This window comes from Mustela lutreola, chromosome 3 (assembly GCF_030435805.1).
Source record: "Mustela lutreola isolate mMusLut2 chromosome 3, mMusLut2.pri, whole genome shotgun sequence".
Taxonomy (NCBI): Eukaryota; Metazoa; Chordata; class Mammalia; order Carnivora; family Mustelidae; genus Mustela; species Mustela lutreola.
This window is the reverse complement of record NC_081292.1, coordinates 31393537-31417892: the sequence shown is the minus strand read 5'-3', so window position 1 is coordinate 31417892 and position 24356 is coordinate 31393537. Positions and strand designations below refer to the sequence as shown.

Here is a 24356-nt window from a genome sequence, read left to right as displayed (position 1 = left end):
TAGTTGAAAAGTATATTTATTGCATATGCAAGTTAGGAGGCGTAATAATAAATGAGTTTCTATGATCCCACTACCCAACTAAAGAACTAGAGCATTATCAAAGCAGTTGTATCAGCCTGTATGTTCTTTCTCCTTGTCATTTCATGTTTTCCCCAAAATGGTAACCACTTCTCCAGATTTTGTGTTAATCCTTCCACTGATTTTTTCTAAGTAATAGATTTTATTTTTGGAACAATTTTTTGGTTTATAGAAAAATTGAGTGCAAAGTATGGAGTTCCTTTATACCCCTCCCGCCACCAACACACAGTACTCCTGTTATTCACAGCTTGTATTGGTATGGTGTTACTTGTTATAATTTATGAACTAACATTGTACATTATTGTCGCCGAAAGTCCATATTTTACCTTATGGTCTGTTCTTTCTGTTTCACATTCTGTGGAATGACATACCATTATTGGATGATACAGGATTGTTTCACTACCTTTTAAGTTCCCTGTGCTGCCTCCATTTATCCCTCTTGTAACCACTGATCATTTTCTTGTTTCTGTGGTTTTGCCTTTTCCAGAGTATCATACAGTTGCCATCATACAATATGTAGACTTTTCAGAATGGCTTTTTACACTTAATAAGATACATGTAAACTTCCTCACCATCTTCTAATGGCTTGATTGCTCATTTATTTTTAGTACTGACTTAATACTCTGTTGTCTGGATATATCCTTTCACCTATTGAAGGACATCTTAGTTACTTCTAAGTTTTGACACTTGAAAGGCTGTTTTACATGAAGAATTTGTATGAAAATAAGTTTCCAAGTCATCTGGGTAAATATGAAGGAGCATGGTTACCAGATTATGTAAGAGTATGTTTAGTTTTGTAACAATCTGCCAGACTTTTCCAAAGCAGCAATACCATTTTCCACTGTACCAACAGTAAATGAGAATTCCTGTTGCTCCACATACTCACCAGCATTGATGTTAGTTCTTTTGATTTTAGCCATTCTAAATAGGTATATAGTGGTATCCCATTATTTTAATTTATATGTATGATGAATGATGTTGAACATCTTTTCATGTTTTTCTTTGCCTTCTGTTTTATCTTCTTTGGTGAGGTGTCTGTTCAGATGTTTATTTAGTTCATGAGTTGGAAAATACTTCATCTGCCTCTATTTTCTGGAGGAAACTGTAGAGAATTAGCATAATTTCTTCCTTAAATGTTTGATAGAATTTATCAGTGAATCCAGATGCCAGCAATCATAATTTTCTTTGGGTTCATGCATTGTTGCTTTGCAGAAGTCAATATATTAATAATGGCACAAATTGAAATCTGTTCAGTTTATCCATTTTTTTATTCTTATGTCTTTCATAGCTTCCAACAAGTTTGCATAGCTTTCTATAGAGTATCTTGATGTTTCCTAGTAACTAATTCATTTTAGTTGGCTAGAACTGGGCCTCATATTTTTCTGTTTTGGAAGATAAGTAGTTACTAATTGAATTTCTTCATCAAAATAGGCCTACTCAGTTGATCTATTTTGTTTTGTTTTGTTTTTTTCCTTGTGTGAGTTTGGTGGTTTGTTTCTTTTAAGGCATTGGTCCATTTCATCTAAGCTATCAAAGTTATAAGTATTGAGTCCTTTATAATATTGCTTTCTGGGTGCCTGGGTGACTCAGTTGGTTAAGCGATTGCCTTCGGCTCAGGTCATGATCCTGGAGCCCCAGGATCGAGTCCCACATCAGGCTCCCTGCTTGGCAGGGAGTCTGCTTTTCCAGCTGACCTCTCTCCTCTCATGCTCGCTCTCTCTCAAATAAATAAATAAAATCTTTGTAATATTCCTTTCTTTTAATGTCCGTGGGACCAATAGTGATGGTCCCTTTTCATTTCTGACATAATTCATTTCTTTTTTCTCTTATTTTAATTAGCTTGGCTAGAGGCTTATCAGTTTATTGACCTTTTCAAAGAATTAGCTCTTTGTTTCATTGATTTTTTTCCCTGTATTTTGTTTTCAGTCTTATTGATATCTGTTATTTTTTTATCATTTATTTTCTTCTACTCCATATTTAATTTGTTCTTTTTCTAGTTTCCTAAGATGGAAGCTTAGATTATTGATCTTAGATCTTTCCTTTTCTTATATATGCATTCTATGCTATAAATTTTCCTCTAATTCCTGTCTTCACTGCATCCCAAAATTTCAGTACTTTGGAATTTTTTTTTTTCATGAAGTTCAAAACATTTAACATTTCTCCCAGGACTTTTTTTTTACTGTGCATTAATTAGAAATGTGTTGTTGAAAAGTAGTTGGGGATTTCCCCACTGTTTTTCTGTTACAATTTCTAGTTAATTCTGTTGTGGTCTGAGAGTATACTTTTTATAATACCTATTTGTTCAGTTATGTTTTATGGACCAGAATGTGGTCTGTCTTAATGAATGTTCCATGTGAGTTTGAGAAGAATGTGTGTTCTGTTGTTGTTGGATGAGTAGACTATACATGTCAGATCCAGTTAATTGAGGTATTTTTCAGTTTGACTATGTTCTTACTGATTTTCTGCCTGCTGGATTTATAAATAACTGAGATAGGAACTTTGAAATATCCAACTGTAATAGTGGATTTATATATTTCAAGATTTTGTAACGAGTATTCTTTTTCTCTGGCATACTGTGGAGAAAATAAGATTATTCACTTTTTGAGATTCACTTCTTACATTTATTGTTCCAGAAAGCTTAAGAAGTATACACATAGTGTAATTGAGTGGTTTTGAGTGGTTAACGGGTTTCTTTTTGACTAAAAGAACAGGGAATATATCTGCCTTCTCATGAAAATCTGAGTCACCTACAAATACACTTAAGAGGAAGTAATTTTAAATATAGATTTATTCAAATCAAAACTTTGATAATATGTTCTGGTTTTGATTCACTGTGGATCTCTTTTTTTCCCTCTTTCTACTTTTTGGCTAATTTATGATTCTCTAATTGCTTCTTTTATACCGTATTTGTTATAGTCCCATGAAGTATTATTTTGAAAGTAGTCGTTTAGGGAGAAAAAGGAGCAAAGTTTTAACATAATCCAGGTCTTATTTTATAATAAAGACATTGGTGTGTATGTATAGAACAGAAGTTTATGTGATTTCAAGGATGCTGTTGTATACCTTTTTGTTAGCTCCTGCACTTAGATTTCCTCCTTATTAAACATACTTTGGGGTAACAAACTAAGTATAAATGGCATTGATTAGGTAATATTTGTCTTTCTACTCCATTTCCCTTTACTAAGAAACAAAAGTAAGAAATAAGTAAGGAACAAAAATGTCACATTCACAGCTAACTACCAGACTTTTCTTAGTCTGCTGGGAAATTGGGGGAAGGGAGATTTTGGGGGTTTTTTGTGGGGTAATCTTGGGGAAATACCGAACATCCTAGAAGGAGGACTATTAGACCATAGCATTGGTCTTTATGTCTAGGAGAAGAACATGTTCTTACTCATGGGACTGACAGAAACTGTAAGTTTACTGTAGTTTTAGCTTTTGTTCTGTACTGGTTGTTGTTAGTCCCTTTGTAATAGAGATGGGTGGATTTGTTCCTGCCCCTACATTTGTATTCTGTGAAAATACGTGCTTAGGGAAACACTTTATCTGTGTGAGAGTCCTTTGTCAGACTGAAAAGACTGGAGAGTAGCTCAGTTCTGTAGAGAGTGGGTCATAGTACTTAGTTCTACAGCGGAGGTTTGGCAGTATATGCAGACCACTTTATTCCTCAAGAAATGACTCTAGCAAGATAGTGAATATATTTTTAATTGAGGTTAGTTTCTTCAAACTCTGCATCTTTAATTGGTATAGGACATTTTGTAGAGATGTGTCCATTTTCTACTTAATATACTTCATCTTTTGGGTAATTAAATTCTGTACATGAAGTATGATTTACCAAAGGGATAAAAATTAATTTAAGACTAATTCATTTCCATGGGGTGCCTGAGTGGCTCAGTGGGTTAAAGCCTCTGCCTTTGGCTCAGGTCATAATCCCAGGGTCCTGGGATCAAGCCCTGCATTGCAGAAGGCTCTCCACTTAGTGGGGAGCCTGCTTCCCTTCCTCTCTCTCTGCCTACTTGTGATTTCTGTCTGTCAAATAAATAAATAAAATCTTAAAAAAAAAAAAAGAAAAGACTAATTCAGTTCCATCATATATCCTAGGAATCTGTATGTTTTTATTCATTTATTTTGATATGACCTATGTTTCTCTACTCATTTGATTTCACACCCTTTTTCTTAATTCACAGACTCTTTTGACAGTCTCTTTTATCTTCATTCATTATAGCCTGAGGAAATATTAGGACTGAGGAAGTAATGAGTTTGTAAGTCCCAAAATACAACTTTTTACAAAAACAGTGTGAATGAGAAAAGGTAGATTTGTGACAGTAAAAAGAAACTATGACTTTACCAAATGTTATAAGCTTATACTTAGGATGGCAGTTCATGGTTCCCTCAGTGATTCCTCCTACTCAGTGATATTGATATGGTTAGCTTGTAAGTGATTCCTTTTGTGAGCGTAATTTAATTTTATTTCTAGCAAAGAAATGTGTTTAATATGGTAACAGAAGGAGCTTTAGTAGAAATAAGTATAAAATTAATGTAACCAGAAGGATAGAAGGAATGCAGAGGAGTAAATAAGTCATATAATTTGAAAACTCTTGGCTAGTAGACTTGATCAGATTGAACACCCTGGGGAAAAAAAAGAAAAATATAGCTGGCCATTTAATATTTTGTGGAGATTTCTTTTTTGGTCATAGAAAAACATTTTTTAAATTTTTAAGATCTAATTTCTCTTTCACCTTTATTGAAATTTTTTTTGTTCTTAATTGAAAGGTCTTTAATATTTTTATCTAATCCTGAAATTTAAAATTAATTTCAGAAGAGTCATGGTATACAAGATAGTTGAGCTCTCAAAACTGAAGTATTTTACTATGGATAAATAAATAAATACTATCAATCAATCAAGAAGTAAGTAAATAAGGAAGCTCTTCAGACGTTACCCTTTAGTCCTTAGGGTAATTTGTGAAAAATAATTAAGCAAAAATAACGCTAGCAATAATAGCTATCATTTACTATGTGCAGGACAGTATGTCCTGTATGTGTGCATTTTATTTCCTCATATTATTTCATTTAAAAATTTATTTTATATGTGGTCTTATTAATTCCATTGTTTTATGAAGAAATAAATAAAGAAGGGCCCCAACTCAGATACATCTGAACCTCTAGGGCTCTAGAGATCATAACCATTTTAGGTTTCTTTGTGAGTGGAATCAACCATCACCTTGCATGCATTGTCAATTCGTAAAAGTCAATATTATGAGAAAACATATCTATTCAGTTTCTTTTCCTTTTTACTATTCCCATGTCTTTCATAGCTTTCAGCAGGCTTATATAACTTGTCAGAGTTACCTCAGTGTATATGGGTGGTTCGTTTATTTTAGTTGGTTAGAAGAGCCTTTTTAAAACCTAGGTTAGAAGTCAACTCTTTCCAAGCCAGTGGGTTCAACTGTGTTGATCACAAGAGCAATCTGTCATATTTCAGGAGAGTCAGCACATATTTATGGCACAACCAGAGTTCACTGCTCTATGGTTTCTGTTTTAGGAATTAGGTCATGATCTGAGAAAGTTGTAGCTATTGTGTCAACCTGAGGAAACTTGTGTGTTTTTGTGAACTTTTATAATAATGCGCCTCTTCATATATAACTTTCACCTGCATTATGCAAGAGACTGATCTAGGCACTTAAGAAGGTAAAGAACTTTTCTTAGGAATTCAGAATGTAGGGAAGCCATTAAGTCTTAGTCACAGATAACTATTACAGTACCAATAAAGAAATAATATAAAGATAAAAACTGAAAAGAGTCCTGTAGAAAGACTGAAGTATACATGCCTGAGAAGGTACTGTTGATTAGATACACTTTTGAAAATCTAATTTTTACTTTCTAGAGCTTATTTTTCTTACTACCTTGGGTTTTTAATGTACTTCATTTCTTATTCTTCCTCCTCCTTTTTCTGATACAGACCATATATCATGGGTATGTTTCTTATCTTTGCCTAGAAGAAATTCTTCCAGCATTGCCTTTAAGATACAATGTTTGAGCTAAACTGATTTGGAGGGGAGAGTTGAAACTGCCTTTTCTTCGTAAAGTGCTTGCTGTTATGATTTTAGATGTTATCTTCGATTTTGTCTTTGATGTTAGCAAAGCATGTTGTTTTCTGTAGTATCTCCTTTATAAATAGCAACTATAATTCTGTTTATTCAATCAAATTCTGTCTATATAAAGCATTTCATAAACCTTATATTATGAACCAGTTGGATGTAGCAGTTTTAAACTCATTCATGTGTATTTCACTATAGCTTGATATTGGTATCCCCTGGATTTTCAGCATGGAGTGGGGAAAGAAACCCTGAATACAGTTCTCTTTCTCCATTTAAATTTATCCATTTTTTTGTTTTGCTTTGTTCTGGCTCTTTTTCTCAACTGTCAGTGGAATTATTGTCTTCCTGTCTCCATATTCAGGTAGTGTCAGTGGCTGAGTATCACCGCAGGATCGATGCTCTAAATACTGAAGAACTACGCACACTCTGCAGACGTCTCCAGGTGCCCCATTCAGTAGTTTAAATCCCTCCAGAGATGAACACTCCCTGTTTTTAGTGTCTTCCGTCAGGGCAAATCTCATTTTTAAAGGATTTGTTTTGACTGTGGCACTAAAATAACCTATCAGAAAATTCCTTTCTGTTTTTAAAGAGTCCAGTTTTGCCTTGAAGAGCTCTAGGACTATCTTTTCTGTCATCTTTTCATTTTAAAAATATTCAGAGGAATTTTCTGTCACTGTCGAACTATTCTCAGTATTGTGTGTTTCTTAGAGCAATGAGAAGTGTTCATTTAATTTTAAAATTGGAAGAATGTTTTGGGTTTGAGTTTGAATCTTTACTAAATAAAATCTGAAAGATGAAGTACTATCAGACAATTGAAAACCTTTTAATGAATAACAAGACTTAAATATTTTCTCTTCTTTAAGGTTATTTCAGTTGTATCAACCTCACATCAAATATTTTAATGAGATAAATTGTTTTTGTTTTTGAGGTATTCCTGGTTGGTATTAGAAATACTTGAGAATAATATCCTAGACATCAGAACTAGATAAATTATTTAAAATTCCATGAAATAATCTTTGTGATTTTATTTTTTTTTAAGAAACAAAGTGATACAATTGAACTCAATTTTCAGTTTTGTGTATTGTGTGCTTTCCTCTTCTTAATGAGATGATGTTTTCATGGCTGTGCTAGAACTACTGAATTTTTTCTTTTCTTTTAATGCTTCTCATGCTGCCTTGGATTTTTTTTTTTTTTTTTTTGACCTTTCACATCATCAGAATAAGGGTAAAACATGCTGATGATGTGAAGGAATTAATATAATTTAACTGCTCATCAAAAAACAATACAGTTCTAGAACATGTATTGGTTGAAAATATATGCTGTTTAGGTTTGGTAAGAAATCTGTTAAAGGAACAAAATAATTTAGCAAGATTTCATTCTTAATGGAATCAGTTGCTGTACATTGCTACATTTTAGTTATCTGCTCCAATAGAGTTCTATTTTCCGACTTAAAAGTTACATCAATAATAGTTATGTTTTATATCTTTTATATCCCAATGTTACTGCATTTTATATATTAAAATAAAAGTAATAATGGTACTTTATAAAATAATTAATAATAAAATATGAACAAGTTTCAACAGAATAGATTGTATCCAAGTTTGTTTTGAGGTATTGACATTATCATTTTAAGAATATCGTTTTAGGATCATATCCATCCTGCAAAAGCATATATTCTTTTTTAATGCGTCACATTTATCTAATTTTTAAAATATAGATATGAACAAATTGACCTTTAAATTTCTTCTGTGGTCCAACTCTATTTACAAAAAGTGTTTTGAAAGTAATAAGAAGGAAGTCATTTTCTAAGTAATGGTAATTTTTCAGTGAAGCAAATAAATCTATATATGCACACATACTGATGAAAAGCTATATTTCTTTGGATCATTCTTTAAAATTTTGGCACCCAGAAAGTTTTCTTAATTATTTCTGGCAAATTTTATGTTTACCATGAAAATAAAAAATCCCACATATTTTAAATAGCACTGATAAATAGCAAGCTAGCTGCTCACTTTTGCCCTTCAGCAGGAAAATTAAAGTTTGCATGTGACTTTTCCTTTCACACAGAAATAGGGGTGTTAATCATTATCTTTCCATCATATAGTGGTTGAGAAAAATGTCTGTTTATATTTAAAAAATCTTTTCCTACCTTGGATATACTACTGTTATTAGATGGACCATCTTTTGACTTCTAAAATCCTAAATTAAAGTTTTAGCCCACTCTTTTAAGGTACAAAGTTTTATTTCTCGCAAAAGGCAGATATTGTTTAATGTATGTTGCAGTTTTATATTAACATGCTGCTGCTGTTTACTTCTTTAGATTACTACAAGAGAAGACCTAAATTCAAAGCAGATTGCTCCATTGAAAGCAGACCTGGAGTCTGAATCTTTTCGACCAAACCTAAGTGATCCCAGTGAACTCTTACTGCCAGATCAAATTGAAAAGGTATGACATACATATGTGCATTTCTGAGTGGATGTCCATAAGAGTAAAACAGCCTCTTTTCAGTTGTTTTCTAGCTAAAGAAGTAGGTTACTGCTATTAGTCTTCCTTTCCTGTGAATAAAAGTAAACAAAATATAGCAACTAGTGCAACAGAAGATGTTAGGAGCAGACATTAAAATAAAAAATAGCAATTTAGATGAGATCTTATAATAGCCAAAATTTTGATTTCTTACTGTATAGTAGTTACTTGGTTTATGTGATTATGTCATGTGTTTTTTACAGGACCTATCAGAGTTGGATACTCTTATTGTGTGTATTTTATGAGTGAAAAAATTTAGGCATAGAGAAATTTAGTATCTTTCTCAAAGTCACACAGCTATAAAATGTTGAAGCTCAGTTTCTAGGGCCCATTATTTGAGAGTTTGTTAATAATCTAACAGTCCATTCAGTATTTTTGCTTAAATTAGCAGAGGGTAAAAACAATAAGTAAACCCTATTTCTTGTCTCTCTTCTAATCCATGTCCTTACTTGGCATGTTCTTTTCTTTTCCTGGTGCACAATTACTGTTTCATTCTGAGAAGTATACAGTTATTCTTTATGCATCTCTGTATCTTTGAGAATAATTTCTACTGTTATTTTTGTAGGCTACATTTTATAAAGTACCATTCCATTTCAGCTGACATTACTGTCTTGTATATTGACAGTAAGCTATCAAGTAAAATGTTAACATTTTATTTTTCAAAGCTTACCAAGCATCTTCCACCAAGAACAATTGGCTATCCATGGACTCTTGTTTATGGCACTGGGAAGCATGGCACAAGCTTGAAGACTCTTTATCGAACAATGACAGGTTTAGACACCCCAGTGCTGATGGTGATTAAAGACAGTGATGGGCAGGTACGAAAAATAACTAAATGGACACCTTACCCTTTAAGAGCTTACAGTTAAAAGAAACATTTAATGTATTTTTCATAAAAATTATTTCCATTAGTACATTTTTATTAAGTTTATCTGATAATTTTATTAGTACTTCTAATATAGAAGACATTTTTGAGTGCTACAGAGGACAGATAGGAGCATGAATCCTTTAAGGGATTATAGTCTGGTAAAAAAGAATATTTCGGTATACTACTAGTATCTCCTGGAATAAGCCAAATATGCCAAATGTAGTGAGAACCTAGAGAGAGCATAAGGGGTGTTCATTTCTATTTGGACAAGGTGAGAATGAAATTCATGGATAGGGTGAAAATTACAGAATCTTAAAGCATAGTTTTGAAAGTTAAAGATAATTGTGTGAAGAAGATATCAAGAATAAAACCATAGGTAAGCAGGAGAAATATTGGTATTGGTTTGGGTTCATTCCTGAAACATCTAATTCAGGTCACTTAGTTCAGATTGGAGAGTAATAACAGGATAAAATAGCAATATTAATTTAAAAAACAGAACACTACTACTCCTGACATCTTTATTGTGCTGTTCCTACATATTTGAATAATCATTGATGTGCATTATCTTATTTAATCATCAAAACCCTATGAGATTGATACTTTTATCATCACTGTTCTAAAGAAGAGTAACTATGACTGAAAGAATTTCATCAACTTTCCCAAAGTTATACACCCAGTAAAAGGTAATTGCAGCACAAAAATGAAGAAACTGCTTACTACGTGCCATAGCATAGATTCATGTCACAAATGTTATATTGAGTTGGAAATCAGACACTGAGGAGTAACTGTCTTACAAATGGATTTAAGGAAATTTCATAAACAGGCAAAACAAATCTATGGTATTCTGGCTTTTTAACTTCCCTGGGGAAGTGGAGGTGGTGATGCTGAGGAGGCACAGGGATAGCTTCTGAAGTGCTAATGATGTTCTGTTTCTTGTTCTAATTGAAGGTCAAATGAGACTGCTTTGTGATAATTCCACATTGAGCTGTGTGTTTGTATTTATATGAGATATGTATATATATATGCTTACACCTTTCAGTAAGAAAGTCTGTTTTAAAAATATAAATACCGTAAAAGCAGATTATCAATAGATTATCAAAAATTAAGATTGTTAAAGTGACTATAGAAATCATCTATAAAACTCTCTACATTCCCATTTTACGATGTGGAAACTTAGACCCAGAGCATTGAAATACCTTGTCCCAGTTCCTTATTCACTCATTTTTTTTTTAGGTTATTTATGTTTTGTATCTTTTTTTTTTTTTTTTTTTTAAAGATTTTATTTATTTATTTGACAGAGAGAAATCACAAGTAGATGGAGAGGCAGGCAGAGAGAGAGAGAGGGAAGCAGGCTCCCTGCTGAGCAGAGAGCCCGATGTGGGACTCGATCCCAGGACCCTGAGATCATGACCTGAGCCGAAGGCAGCGGCTTAACCCACTGAGCCACCCAGGCGCCCCTATGTTTTGTATCTTGTTCTGTGTAAAAGCATAGCATTACAGGCCCAAGCAATTTAGACCAAAAGCCTTCCCTCATTGAATTTATTGTCTAATGAAGACAAAAAGAGCATATACCATTTTAGTAGTAGAATGTTTACCTGTGCAGAAGGGTTTTTGCTTTCCTAAATCCTGTAATCCCCCTGTAACTTGTTATCCTTATTGTATGTGTGTTGTGCATATACGTTCTCCTGAAATGTGATAATCACTTTAAAAAAAAAAAAAAAGATTTTATTTATTTATTTATTTGACAGAGAGAGAGATCACAAGTAGGCAGAGAGGCAGGCAGGGGGGGCATGGAGCAGGCTCCCCACTGAGCAGAGAGCCCAATGTGGGACTCGATCCCAGGACCCTGGGATTATGACCTGAGCCGAAGGCAGAGGCTTTAACCCACTGAGCCACCCCAGGTGCCCAATAATCACTTTTTAAGACTGTTTAATTGTCATAATAAGCATCCTTTTTTAATTTAAAAAAAATTTTTTTAATTGAAGATTTATATTTATTTATTTGACAGAGAGACAGCAAGAGAGGGAGCACAAGCAGGGGGAGTGGGAGAGGGAGAAGCAGGCTTCCTGCTGAGTGGGGAGCCCAGTGTGGGGTTCAGTCCAGGACCCTGGGATAATGACCTGAGCCCCAGGCAGCCGCTTAATGACTGAGCCACCCATGCGCCCCAATAAGCATCCTTTTAGATTTCAAAACTAGGAAAAATTTTCCATTGAGAATGTGATAGGCTTTGTACTTGACAATAATACAAATTTTTAATAGCCAATCATGTTTTCCTTTTTAAGTAGAAGTAGATAAAATTATATTACATTTCTGGTTGTTTTTACATCTTAACTTAAACCTAAATAGTGAGGTAATGCTTAATGAAGCAAATTAATAGTCATGTCATTGAGCATGCCTTTTTTTAATCCTTAGGTTTTTGGTGCATTAGCATCTGAGCCATTTAAAGTGAGTGATGGCTTTTATGGTACTGGAGAGACCTTTGTTTTTACGTTCTGTCCAGAGTTTGAGGTAAGGACAATTATTCCAAAATCCAGTTTATAAAGAGATAGATGGCATAATGAAAAGAACATGCACTTTGGAGTCATACACACTTGCATTTGACTCTTATCTTTTACTAACTGTAACTTAGCACTTTTTGACCATTTTGAGGTCCAGCTTTCCTATGGATAGAATGGGAACCATAAAATGTAACAAGATTGTTTAAATATTAAATGAGAATCATATATACAACACTTGACATAGTATCAGACATACATCATGGTCTCAGTAAGGAGTATACATCATTATTACTGTTCTGAATTGCCTTTGTGAAATTCTTAGAAACTTTCATTTACTAAGTTGCATGATGTAAGTATTGAAAACTTAAAAAATAAATCATTTGGGTTTAAATCAGTTAATTACCTGATTTCTTTTTCTTTATTATGGCTAGATTAACTGAAATTAACAAATTAACAAATCTTTCCATTGCCAGTAAGATCTAAAATGTAGAGATGTACATGAATTTCAATCAATATGTTGACTGTTTAAAACATTGCATGCAGTCGTTAAAACATTGCATGCAGTCGTAGCATCTTAGATACATTAAAGTTCAGTGTGTCAAACCTTTCCTAAGAGTGAAATTATAATCTTGAAAAAGGAATCAGCACAGTTGGTTAAAAAAGTAGTCTTTAAAAATAGTGTCTATGATGAGCAGAATAGGAAGGGTTTGATAATACACTAGATGTCTTGTGCTTCACTGGCTCACCAGATTAACCAGTGCTTTCTGTTCCCTCATAAAATATAACCGATGCCTGCAGCTAACTGGAAGTTTATAATTGTTACAGATTTTTTTTTTTAAAGATTTATTTACTCATTTTAGAAAGTGTGAGCAGGGTGGGGGTGAGGGCAGGGGGAGAGAGAGGCAGAGCAGCAAACTCCCCACTAAGCATGAAGCCTGACGTGGGGCTGGATCTCACCACCTATGAGATGATGATCTCAGCCAAAACCAGGAGGAGCCAGAGGCCAACTGATTGAACTACCCAGGTTCCGTTACAGATTTTTTAAGCGTCAGTTGTGCTTATTCTTAAATCTTTCTATGCTATTTCTACCAGATAATGTTACAAATTTCATGTTTTCTAACTATGAAAAAGCGAATGTTAAAGTTTATTTTATTGAAAAAAATTTTAAAAAGTTTATTTTATTGAAAAGTATAATGAATACTTAGGAAAAGGTGAGGTGCAGCACTAGAAATGGCTGTTTATTAGGTTTAAGTAAAATTCCCATGGAAGATTAGTAAAAAAGATATTTAAGAATATGAACATCTAGAAATTTTGCTCTTGGACTTCTTAAGTGTTTTTATGTCCTCATTGCTCTTTAAAAAAATTGAAACTAGAAACCATAAACATATGTAGTAGGCTTACCTAAGAATGATGATAGGCAAATCTGTATCCAAAGAAAAGACCTTGGCCTTATATCAAAGTATTATCAAATTAGTGTACATTTATGTTTAATGATAAAAGTTAATGGCTTCTGTATATTAATTTTTTAACTGATTTTCTGCTTCAACTTTTTTCACTAACCACCCAGTTCTTGACAAAGAAAAGAGAACTATGTATAAAAAGATAATAAGATTTGAGGAATTGGAAATGAAAGTTGTGTGCTTTCAAACTTAGTCATAAAACTACTGAAGCCCAAAAGCATCAGACCCTTGTACCCAGTCTTTTGTTCATACTGTACTATTCCTCTTACTGTCAATCTAGGCTTTGTTAAGTACTTGGGATTTAGGAGAACTAACTCTATATAGTAACTGTTTTCATCTACATATTTAAAGCTTTCTTTTTATTTACGTAGGTCTTTAAGTGGACAGGAGATAATATGTTTTTTATCAAAGGAGACATGGATTCACTAGCTTTTGGTGGTGGAGGGTAAGTCTCTTGAATATTTTACCATGAGGTGTTTAACAAAACTATTCATCTGTGTTATTTATAAAATCAGTTATTTTTGGAAAGTTTGGACATTAGAATATCTTAATTTGTATATTATGATTAAGAAAATACTTTTACAGGGAGGTGCTTACATGTAGTATGTGAAACTATTGATAAAATATTTGTTTATTCATTTTAAAATGCTGTTGATTCCCTTTTGATTAAAACCCATCTTTTAGAGTAGAGTGACTCCTTGATATTTGAAAGTGAAGTACACTAATATCTTAGACCTTCTCAAATGTTTTAAAAAACACAATGGTATGTTGTTTCTCCCAGTGTATTAAATAGATCCAATTGTTTCCTTTTTATTCTACCCTGGAGACTATTTGGATTGATACGTAGGAGAATAATAGGAATTTGTTTTCTTATTTACTTTGTTTTTAACAGGATGCTTCAGTCATTAATTTGATTCCCTTTACATAGCAAGCACTATGAGAACTTTTGTTTATTCTGGCACCCCAACTTTATTCAGTCTTTAAAAGACAGTGTTTGGAAGTAGTTTGCTCTACTTCTCCTAGCCTAGACTTTTCAAATAGTGCTTCTTAGCAAACGTTGACTCCTTCTTTTGGTATTTCTTTCCATCCTTCAGGATCAGATATAAAGTATGCTAAATAATTCCCAAACTTATAAAAGTACTATTTGTTTCCCACAGCTGAGGGTTTACAATAATTGATTTAGGCTGCAGAATTTTGTTAGTATGCAAGAATATTCATTATCCTGAGTGATTCTAACAAATTTCTCTTAAGCTTTTCTATAGGTAGGTGTTTGGAAGACATGATTTCAGTGATTAAAAAATTACCATGGTTATTATAGCTTTCTCTGAGGGACCTAACCAGATAACTAAAAACCATGTTATTCTTAGTTGTTGGAATCAGCATATGTTTATATGTTCCAATTACACCTTTTTTTATTGGTGGGGTGCAGGCAGTCATTCAGCCTTACTCCAACTGGTAGTCGTAATATGATTCAGTTAGCTCTCCAGGAAGTCCTCATAGGCAAATGGCTGATAATTTCAAGCTGTTAAAGATGCCTTGAATCTTTGAAAATAACATACGTAATGTCATTAGATGTCTGCTGGAACTTGATTTTGATTATACCACATGATTGCAGTTAGCTAAACTAAACATTGGGTCATTTGATAGCAACTTAAGATCAGTTTACAGTCTTTGAAGAAGGAGAGTACAGGCTCAGAAACCTAGAGCAACACGGACTTTGATATTCCAGAATTACAAACAGGAGCCCCCAAATGTAAATCATGATGTGATGGACCTAAGTATAGGCTTTGGAGTTAGACCTGATTTAGATTCTGGTTTCAACAAATATTATATATGGGACCTTGAGCAAACTGAAGTCTAAAGTTTCCCAAGTTGTGAATTAGAGATTGAACTCTTAATATTAACCATGCATGTTAATGTTAGATGAGAAGGAGTTTTCATGTTAAATACATTAAATATTTAACTCATGTCAAATATATTAAAACCATTTACCAAAGAGAAACTCGTAATACCAGGCAAAGAGTAACAGAGTGGCACCTGTACAGTAAAAAGAATTCCATGTGAAATTAATTTTAGAGGATTCATTTTGTTGCTTAATCTGTGCACTAAGTGATTTTTATACTGGGATGTGAGCAAAACAAAATTGCTTTGTACTAGTATGAAGAGTAGGAAAGGGTTTTGAAAAAACAAATGATTTTAGAGTTTTGAATATTGAAATGTCACATTAAAATTATTATTTTACAACTCCTGCAATATTTATCTTACAACTTAGGGCATAAGTATTAAGAGATTATTGCTAAAACTGTTTTCTTTTATGTATTGCAGGGGAGAATTTGCCCTTTGGCTTGATGGAGATCTCTACCATGGAAGAAGCCATTCTTGTAAAACATTTGGGAATCATACACTTTCTAAGAAGGAAGATTTCTTTATTCAAGACATTGAAATCTGGGCTTTTGAATAAATGTAATGCTCTCTGTCTTAGCAGGATAATGGCCCAAACCTGACATGGACAAGCATTGTTTGGAAAGTTCAAGAAGCAATACAATGTAACATGTCACTTGTGCTTTAAAATTAATTGTATCACCATTTTTTACAGCTATAATTTTAGAATTTATTTTTAAAATCATGTTTCTGTCCCAGGGTTTTTTGGGTTTAGACCATGGTGTGGGTCCATGCAGTATAACAGCTTGGGTTTTGTCAGAATTTTGGCAGCATTTTAATCATAGTAACCACCTCATCTACAGTCCGTGTTATCTCAGTCTCCTAATAGGATGGTGCTCTTTTTTTGAACCTCTTTTGGTTTATTATTTTTAAAACTCTGTTGATTGTTTTACTAGAGCAGTCTAATTGGGACATTGAGAGAATAAAGACTAGATAATGCTGTGAGGTATTTGTGAGGTTGCAACAGATGACTTTTGGACAGGCTCAACTTAGTCATTCTTGTGAAGGAAAAAACACATGCCAAAATAATGAATAGTCCATTAACCACTGAGTTCTAGTTTTAATTCATACTACAACATTCTCTTTATTAATTTTCAGGTATTCTCAATTTCATTTTAATAAAAATGAAAATTGAAGAGAATTCTGGTTGTAATAGACCACAGTGCACATGATCTGCAGGTTTGGGCATATACTTTCATGATTGGATTATCTGGTAAAGTTATATAATACAAAGGAGAATGAGAACTTGATTCTAGTGGACTTAATATATCAAGCGAGAAAATATACTATTTACATATTTGTAGCTTAGCAGGGCATTATCATAAGTACAAAAACTATGAAACAGATGCATATTTCTTCAACATATTGTGTCAGATACACTGTTTTATAGTTCTGTTGTTTTAGCCTTCTTGCACACCAACTCCCAAAATATAGGTTCCTGTTCAAAAGGGAAAAAAAAAAGTGTGTTTTTTTGAGTGGTATATATTATTACTACCATTAGCATTTGCTGTTATAAAAGGGCAATGATTATAGTAGACAATATTGTAACTCAGTAGACTTGTTGAATATGCAAACTTACTGTCAAGTGACCTCAAAAAAAAAAAGACAAGATAGAATATACTAGTAGTTCTTATCCTCTTTTGTAGGAAACCAATAATATGCCATTGTGGTGGTCATTCATCAGTTAATTTCAAAGCTTCATGTTATGCAAAAAAGAAAAAAAAATCCTGCTGTTATACATGTGACAGTGACCTTGTGCTGAAATTTCAGCTATTCCAGATAAACATTGTATATTTTCTTGTAAATTAATGTTTAAAGGTAGTTTTGTTCTTATAGAAAATGTTGATTGCCAGGTTGCTTATAGCACTTTAAATTATTCTAAAACGGAAATTATAAGCCAAATATGTTGGCTTTAGTAGTTTTAGTTGTATAGGTCTTGAATATATTTAGATCTTTTGAAAGTTTAGATAATTATCTAAAAAAGCATAATGCTAATGGAAAACAAAATCTGATCTATTTAATATGCTATCGCTGAATGTGAATAGAAATGTGGGCATCAATTCCTTGTCTATATAAAGCTCTCTCATTATAAGTTAGTAACAGTATATAGATTAAATGTTTACAATATAGAGAATTGTAAATAAATGTATCATTTTTCCCCCTTTGGTCTTCCACAGCAGTATTATTGTCTTTGTGGAGTTGACTAAAAATTAAAAGAAAATAAATAATTTTAAAAATCCTGTATTGGATTTCAGTTACAATAAGGTCATAGTGATGTATACCAAATAAAATCAAATACTTAAATACAAATTTGAGTTTGGATTTATTGAATAAATCAAGTTACTTTCATATCTAAGAAGTCTTTGATTAAGCCTACTACTATGGTTTATGTGTAAAAAATGCTTTTAGTAGTTTCGGGTAGTGTGGTGGTGGTGGTAATAGTAATGATAGAAGGATGCATTCAAGTAGAGAGAGCATGATAGTTTAAAAAATGAGGAAAAGAGGGTACTTGGCTTTTGAAGAAGTACGTAAGTCATTTGATATTTTTAAACTACGTTATTTTTTTTTTTAAAGATTTCATTTATTATGTATTTGACAGAGATCACAAGTAGGCAGAGAGGCAGGCAGAGAAGAGAGGGGGAAGCAGGCTCCCCGCCGAGCAGAGAGCCCAACATGGGGCTCGATCTCAGGACCCTGGGATCATGACCCAAGCCGAAAGCAGAGGCCTTAACCCACTGAGCCACCCAGGTGCCCCACGTTATTTTCTTTTTTGATGGGGAGTACGTAGCAAGGTAGGACTGATGACATAAAGAATTTCGTTATGTGCGATGCAAGAAATTTAGATTTTTTTTTTATCTCATGGAGCAATTAAGAAAATTCAAGCGGAGGAATGATACAATCACGTTTACACTTCAGAAAGATCTCTGAAAATTAGATTGGTAGAGAAAAACTACTGGAGACCAGGAGACAAGCCTTTACACACAGTCCAGAGGAAAAATGATGAGGCCTGAATAAGAATTGTAGCAATAGTGATCAAGAAGGAAGCATGGATTTGAAAGAGATTTAGGAATTAGTGTTAACACAATTTCATTACTACTTGTCAGAAAGAGAAGGATAATTCTTACGTGTTTTACTTAGGAACTGGGTAAATTATCCATTGATATGAGTGATGTACAAAAAAGAGAAGCAGCAGATAGGGAAATAAGATTGGTTATGAGAAATTAGCTGATAGGGAGAGGTGTTACTATTTCATTGTTAAAAAAAATTTTTAAATCAACAATCTACAAGTAGATATTGCAGCCACAACTTACAAATGAAATGCCTTTGGAGATTATAGACTGTGAGTGAAAAGAGAGAAATCTTGAGATAAATTCTGGGGATATGGTAATATTAAGTGATAGGCAGAAGAAAAGATTCTTAAGCCTCCATTTCTAGAAGCTAGAACAACAACAAATTAAACCTAATGAAAATAAAAGGTAGGGCAAAATGAAGATAGGAATAGAAGTCAGTAAAATTTAAACCAGGACACATGACAAAATCTGAGAATAATAAAACTAAACCTCTAGGAAGATGAAGAAAAAGTACCATTGAAAAGTGAAAGACATTACTACAGAGCCTTCTAGACTTTAAAAAGGAGAGCATATTGTCACCCAATTTTTACATCAATAAACTTGACAATGTAGGTAAGATGGAAAAAAGATTTTGGAACAGCATTTGTTAAACCTGATCCAAGAAGAAATAATGATTTCTGTATTGCAGAATTTGAGTTTGTTAATGAAAAAAATAGTCCACAAAAAAAACCAGGTCCAGATGATTCCACTAGGTAATTCTTTTAAGTATTAAGGGGAAAAAGTCAGTCTTAATTAGATGAACTTTCCCCAGGGTGTTAAGAGAGAACTTCAGATATTGCATTTTGAGGCCAGCGTGACCTTGATACCAAAACTTTACAATACTTACAAGGAAGTAAAGTTCTAAAACAGTCTCTTATGAATATAGTTATAAAATCCTACATAAAATAGCCACAAATCAAATCAGCCATATATAAAAGGATAATATAACCAAATTAAGTTTATTCCAGGAAAGCAAGAGCTGTTAACATTTTAATATACCATTTACCAGATTTATAGAAAAAAAAAAAAAGTTTCATGATCATCTCTGTAGAAGCAAAAGAAGCTTTTAGTTAATTTCACAGCCAGTTTTAGCATAAAAACTCAAACTAGGAAAGGTTCTTCCTTAACCATTAATGATTAAAAAGATTATTCTTGACAGATGTACAGGAAACATTATGTTTAATAGTGATTTGCCGAAAGTTTCCTCCCAGAGGTAGGAAGCCTGGCAATAACTGCTATCAGCACTTCTATGCAACCTGGTTCCGGAAGTTTCAACCAGTGAAAAAGCAACAAAGGAGGCCTAAGGTTTGGGAAGGAAGAACTTCAAATGTCATTTGTATATGACATGATTGTGGACGTGGAAAATTTCAAAAAGATCCAACTTTAGAATTAGTTTTTAGATTAAGCAAGTTCACCAAATACAAGTTCAATATAAAAATGTTTCATTTTTTCATGTACAACCAATAATTAGAAAATGAAGCTTAGAGTATTGTCCTTTGTAATACCATTGAAAATACTGCATATATAGCAAAAAAGACCAGTCTTTATATACCATATTCATAACTGGAAGACAATACTGAAAGATGTCAGTTCCCCAAATCAATCTCTATTGGCAATGAAAATCTTGGCCAGGTTTATTTTTGGAAATTAAGTTGATTCTAAATTTATGTGGAAATTTAAAGACAAAGAATAGCCAAGGAAGCACTGAAGAATGAGGCTTTAGTCTTGAACACCAGATCCTGTGATTAAAAAGCTAAGTAAGACAATGTGATATTGGTCAAAAGGATTTACAGAAGAGAGAATCACAATCAAGGGTCCAGAAAATTATTCTTTTTGAAAAGATGGCACTTGCTTAGTGGAGAGTATGCTCTCTTAAATTAATGGTGCTGGATTAATTGGATATGTGTAATGAACAAATAATCTTGATCCATCTCACACCACATACAAAAATTACAGATTGTAGCTCTAAATGGAAAAGGTAAAATAGTAAAGCAATACAGAATATCTTCATGAACATTGAGTATGAATACATTTGTTAAATGGGACACAAAAGCACTCACGAGGGAAAGAAATGAGCTCTACTACATTAAAATTTTAAGAACTTTTCATCAAAAATCATTAGAAGTGAAAAGGCAAGCAACAGGGTGGAAGGTTTGTATAATACACAGATCTAATGGATGTCTCAGTCACACAATATATAATCAACTACAAATCGAAAAAGTTCAACGAAAAAGACAAAACTTTGGCAATTCCTAAGAGTAAAATCTGTCTTAAAATGTGAAGTGAAACAACTTTGGACATTTTTCTTGGCAGTATCTGCTAAAGCTAAGCTGTTGACCACCAATTTAATTCCTTGGTATATACCCAAGAGCAATATGTGGATTTCTTAACCAAGAGGTATTAGAATGTTTAAAGAACTATTTTTTTTTCTCTCCTCACTATCTCCCCCTTCCACCACAACGTCCATCCACTTTTAATTTCACCAATGGTCCTAATCATGTCCATCAAAGCATTATTTTTCCTGATCGATTATCCAATCCAGGATCCTGCATTACAGTTAGTTTTTAATCTTCTTTAACTTTTAAGAGTTCATTAGTCATTCTTCGTGTTTTATGAGTGATGTGTTTGAAGAGCTCAGGATTACAGAATGTTCATCAGCATGGCTTTGTCTAAATTTTTTCCTATGATTAGGTTACGCATTTTTGGCAAGAAAACCACAGAAGTGATGCTGTGTTCTCTGCATATGAAGAAGCACATATATATGTTTATCCCTTTATTGGTTATAATAGCTTGGATTAACTGACTAATATGATGTCCACTATGCTTTTGCATTACTATCATTTTCCCTTTGTTATTAATACAGTATGTGTGGGGAAATACTTTAATACTGTAGTTATTCTGTTCTCTAGATTTTCAGGTTTTTAGTATCCATTGAGGATTCTTGCCTGAATTAAAGAAATTGTTGTAAAATGATTTTTCTTTCATTCTCAGCACATTTATTAGTTGGCATTTACTAATGGATTTTTTTTTTTTTTTTTTTTTAGTTTGAAGTGTTATAATCTATTTCTGTCCTTTATATAACCAGTGAGTACCCTGTCAAATTGACTTCTGTACATTTCTTCATTTTCTTGGGTGCTTGGCCCTGTTCCAGATTTACCTGTACTTTTTGTAACCCAATCCTAGAAGCAGCCTTTTCTCCAAGTAGTCAGGTTTCTTTTCAAGAAGAATGATATTCTGAAATCCGAATTTTTATTTTTTTTTTTTAAAGATTGTATTTATTTGAGAGAGAACAGAGGAAGAGGGAGAGGGAGGAGCAGGCTTCCCACTGAGCAGAGAGCAGGGCTGGATCCCAGGCCTCTAAGGTCATGACCTGAGCCAAAGGCAGACGCTTAACCAACTGAGACACCCAGGCACCCAGAAATCTAAATGTTAGATGTGCTTGCTGCTGCTTCAATCGCTTTGCTTCTAGGGCCTTTAGGAGACAGGAAGTAAATCCACATCATGAATGCACACTAACATCTCTAATAGCAGTCTAACATTACAGACTTCTTCCTTGTCTTCCCTCACTCCATGTTTGTATCTTCTCCCACTGTGAGGATACCAATATATTACTGATATGCTTATTCTGACAATATACCCATTGTAGTTTAAGAATTGCTACACCTATACAACAAAAGTAGAATATTCCTTTGCAGGTTTTTTTGTCTTTAGACTGAAGATATTTAATCAAAATATTGTATTCAACACTTATGTACACTTTTTATCCTATGTGGTTAAGAATTTGAAATAGAATTGATTTATTTTATTTATATTCAATTTCATTTTTTCTGTCTTTAATTTTACTTTTTGTATATGTAAGCATTTAAAGGATTCAAAAGGGGGCGCCTGGGTGGCTCAGTGGGTTAAGCCGCTGTCTTTGGCTCAGGTCATGATCTCAGGATCCTGGGATCGAGTCCCGCATCGGGCTCTCTGCTCAGCGGGGAGCCTGCTTCCTCCTCTCTCTCTCTGCCTACTTGTAATCTCTCTGTCAAATAAATAAATAAAATCTTTAAAAAAAAAAAAAGATAAAGGATTCAAAAGTCAAACTCTGCAGAATTTTGTCTCTTTGAACCCAATTCCCCCTATCCCTACAGGAAATCAATTTCATTATTTCTGGGTATCCTCTATTATGTGTGTGTGTGTATGTACACTTATATATACACACAAACATGCACATATATAATCCAGTGTGTGTATATGTGTGTATGCATATGTATACACACTGAAAATAACTCCAGTTCTCGAAAGTTTTTTTTTTTTTTTAGATCTGCATCCGTTGTGTGGATGTACCATAATTTATTCAGCAATGCTCCCATATGTATTGTTTTTCCAGTATTTTACAATTTAAAATAATTAATAATGCATTATGCATATGTTTTCATATTGTTTTATCTTCAAGGAAAATTTTAGGAGTAGAATTTCTTGGTCAGAAAATAAATGCATGGATGCCTGGGTGGATCAGTGGGTTAAGCCTCTGCCTTTGGCTCAGGCCATGATCTCAGGGTCCTGGGTTCAAGCCCCACATTGGGCTCTTTGCTCAGCAGGGAGCCTGCTTCCCCCTCTATCTCTGCCTGCCTCTCTGCCTACTTGCAATCTCTGTCAAATAAAATATTTTTAAAAATTTAAAAAAATTAAATGCAATGTAATTTTGTTAGATACCAACATGCCCCCAAAATGGGCACAGCATCCTTGTTGTGATGATGGAAAGTGAACCATAGTTCTCTGAAAACCTCTAGCCTGAGAGATCAGATCATACAGTGCATTTGTAAAGCAAATAATTCAATAGAAATTAACTGTGTTCTTACTGTGTACTAGGGAAATGTTGTAGGTATTGGGGATAAAAAGGAACATTCTAGGAATCCTAAGGGAGCATCTTCACTGAGACCACTTTAGCAGGGACCAGATGGAATTCTGCTCCTTTTACCTCTGAACAGAGTGACTTGAAGTTCGGCAGCACTTCCATGAGCAGGGGTTCCCATTGACAAAGTTTTGTCTTACACAGAATTATCCCCACATCATGTGAGAATCAACACCCAATATACCTGTTCGTAGTATTGAGAAAAGGCACTTGAGTTTGGCAAATTCAAAGTGGAAGGCAAATGAATATAGGTGTAAAAACTCGAACGCAGGACTGACTGACTTCCTGTTGGGAGTCGGTGGAAAGAATGGTAAGGTGAACTTGGGAATCAGGAAGTCTAAAACTTCAAGTTATAATAATTGAAAGTCGTCAAACATTTGGTGGTCTGGACAGAAGGGGTATTTAAAAAGTACATTTCAACTGCCCCCAAACTCTTAAAACTTCTTATTAAAAATTCGGAAAAGAAAAATTCTAAGATTTGGAAACCAATTGTATACTGCTGCTTATTGAGTATATAAAATTACCATTGGTAAAATGCTACTGATGATGTGTATTTCATGTGTAATTTTCATTATTTTGACAACTATAAAAACTATGAGGACGTTTGCCACCTGAGGGTTTTTTGTTTTGTTTTGTTTTGTTTTTGTCTAAAAGCTGTTTTTCAACTATACATTTTCTTATCATGAAGTTTTTGGATAAAATTCTCTCACACAGCAGGCATTTTCCTCTAAGGGAACTAGATTTCCGACTTCACAGCCATACCTTATTCAGAGGAGTGTTAATGTAGGCTCTCTGAGACGACTTTTCTAACTCCATCCTCAGATTCCGACAAAATGAAGTTTGGACTATCTGCTCCAGTGGCTGCATAATGGTTATCGTTTGGAG

The 24356-nt window shown here is 33.6% G+C and overlaps 1 protein-coding gene across 18 annotated transcripts in view; it reads left to right on the top strand.

Annotated features, from left to right (window-relative positions):
- Positions 1 to 17774, top strand: part of OXR1 (oxidation resistance 1) — a 443393-nt gene extending 425619 nt beyond the window's left edge. For 14 of the 18 annotated variants that reach the window (XM_059165785.1, XM_059165794.1, XM_059165784.1 and 11 more), the window contains 6 exons: positions 6535 to 6615; positions 8494 to 8619; positions 9363 to 9515; positions 11978 to 12073; positions 13895 to 13968; positions 15849 to 17774. In XM_059165785.1, the coding sequence (XP_059021768.1) occupies positions 6535 to 6615; positions 8494 to 8619; positions 9363 to 9515; positions 11978 to 12073; positions 13895 to 13968; positions 15849 to 15984 (666 nt within the window). In that variant the 3' untranslated portion in view covers positions 15985 to 17774. The remainder of the gene's footprint in view (positions 1 to 6534; positions 6616 to 8493; positions 8620 to 9362; positions 9516 to 11977; positions 12074 to 13894; positions 13969 to 15848) is intronic. The other 4 variants (XM_059165790.1, XM_059165792.1, XM_059165803.1 and 1 more) reach the window with 2 other exon arrangements.
- Positions 17775 to 24356: the final 6582 nt, after the last annotated feature.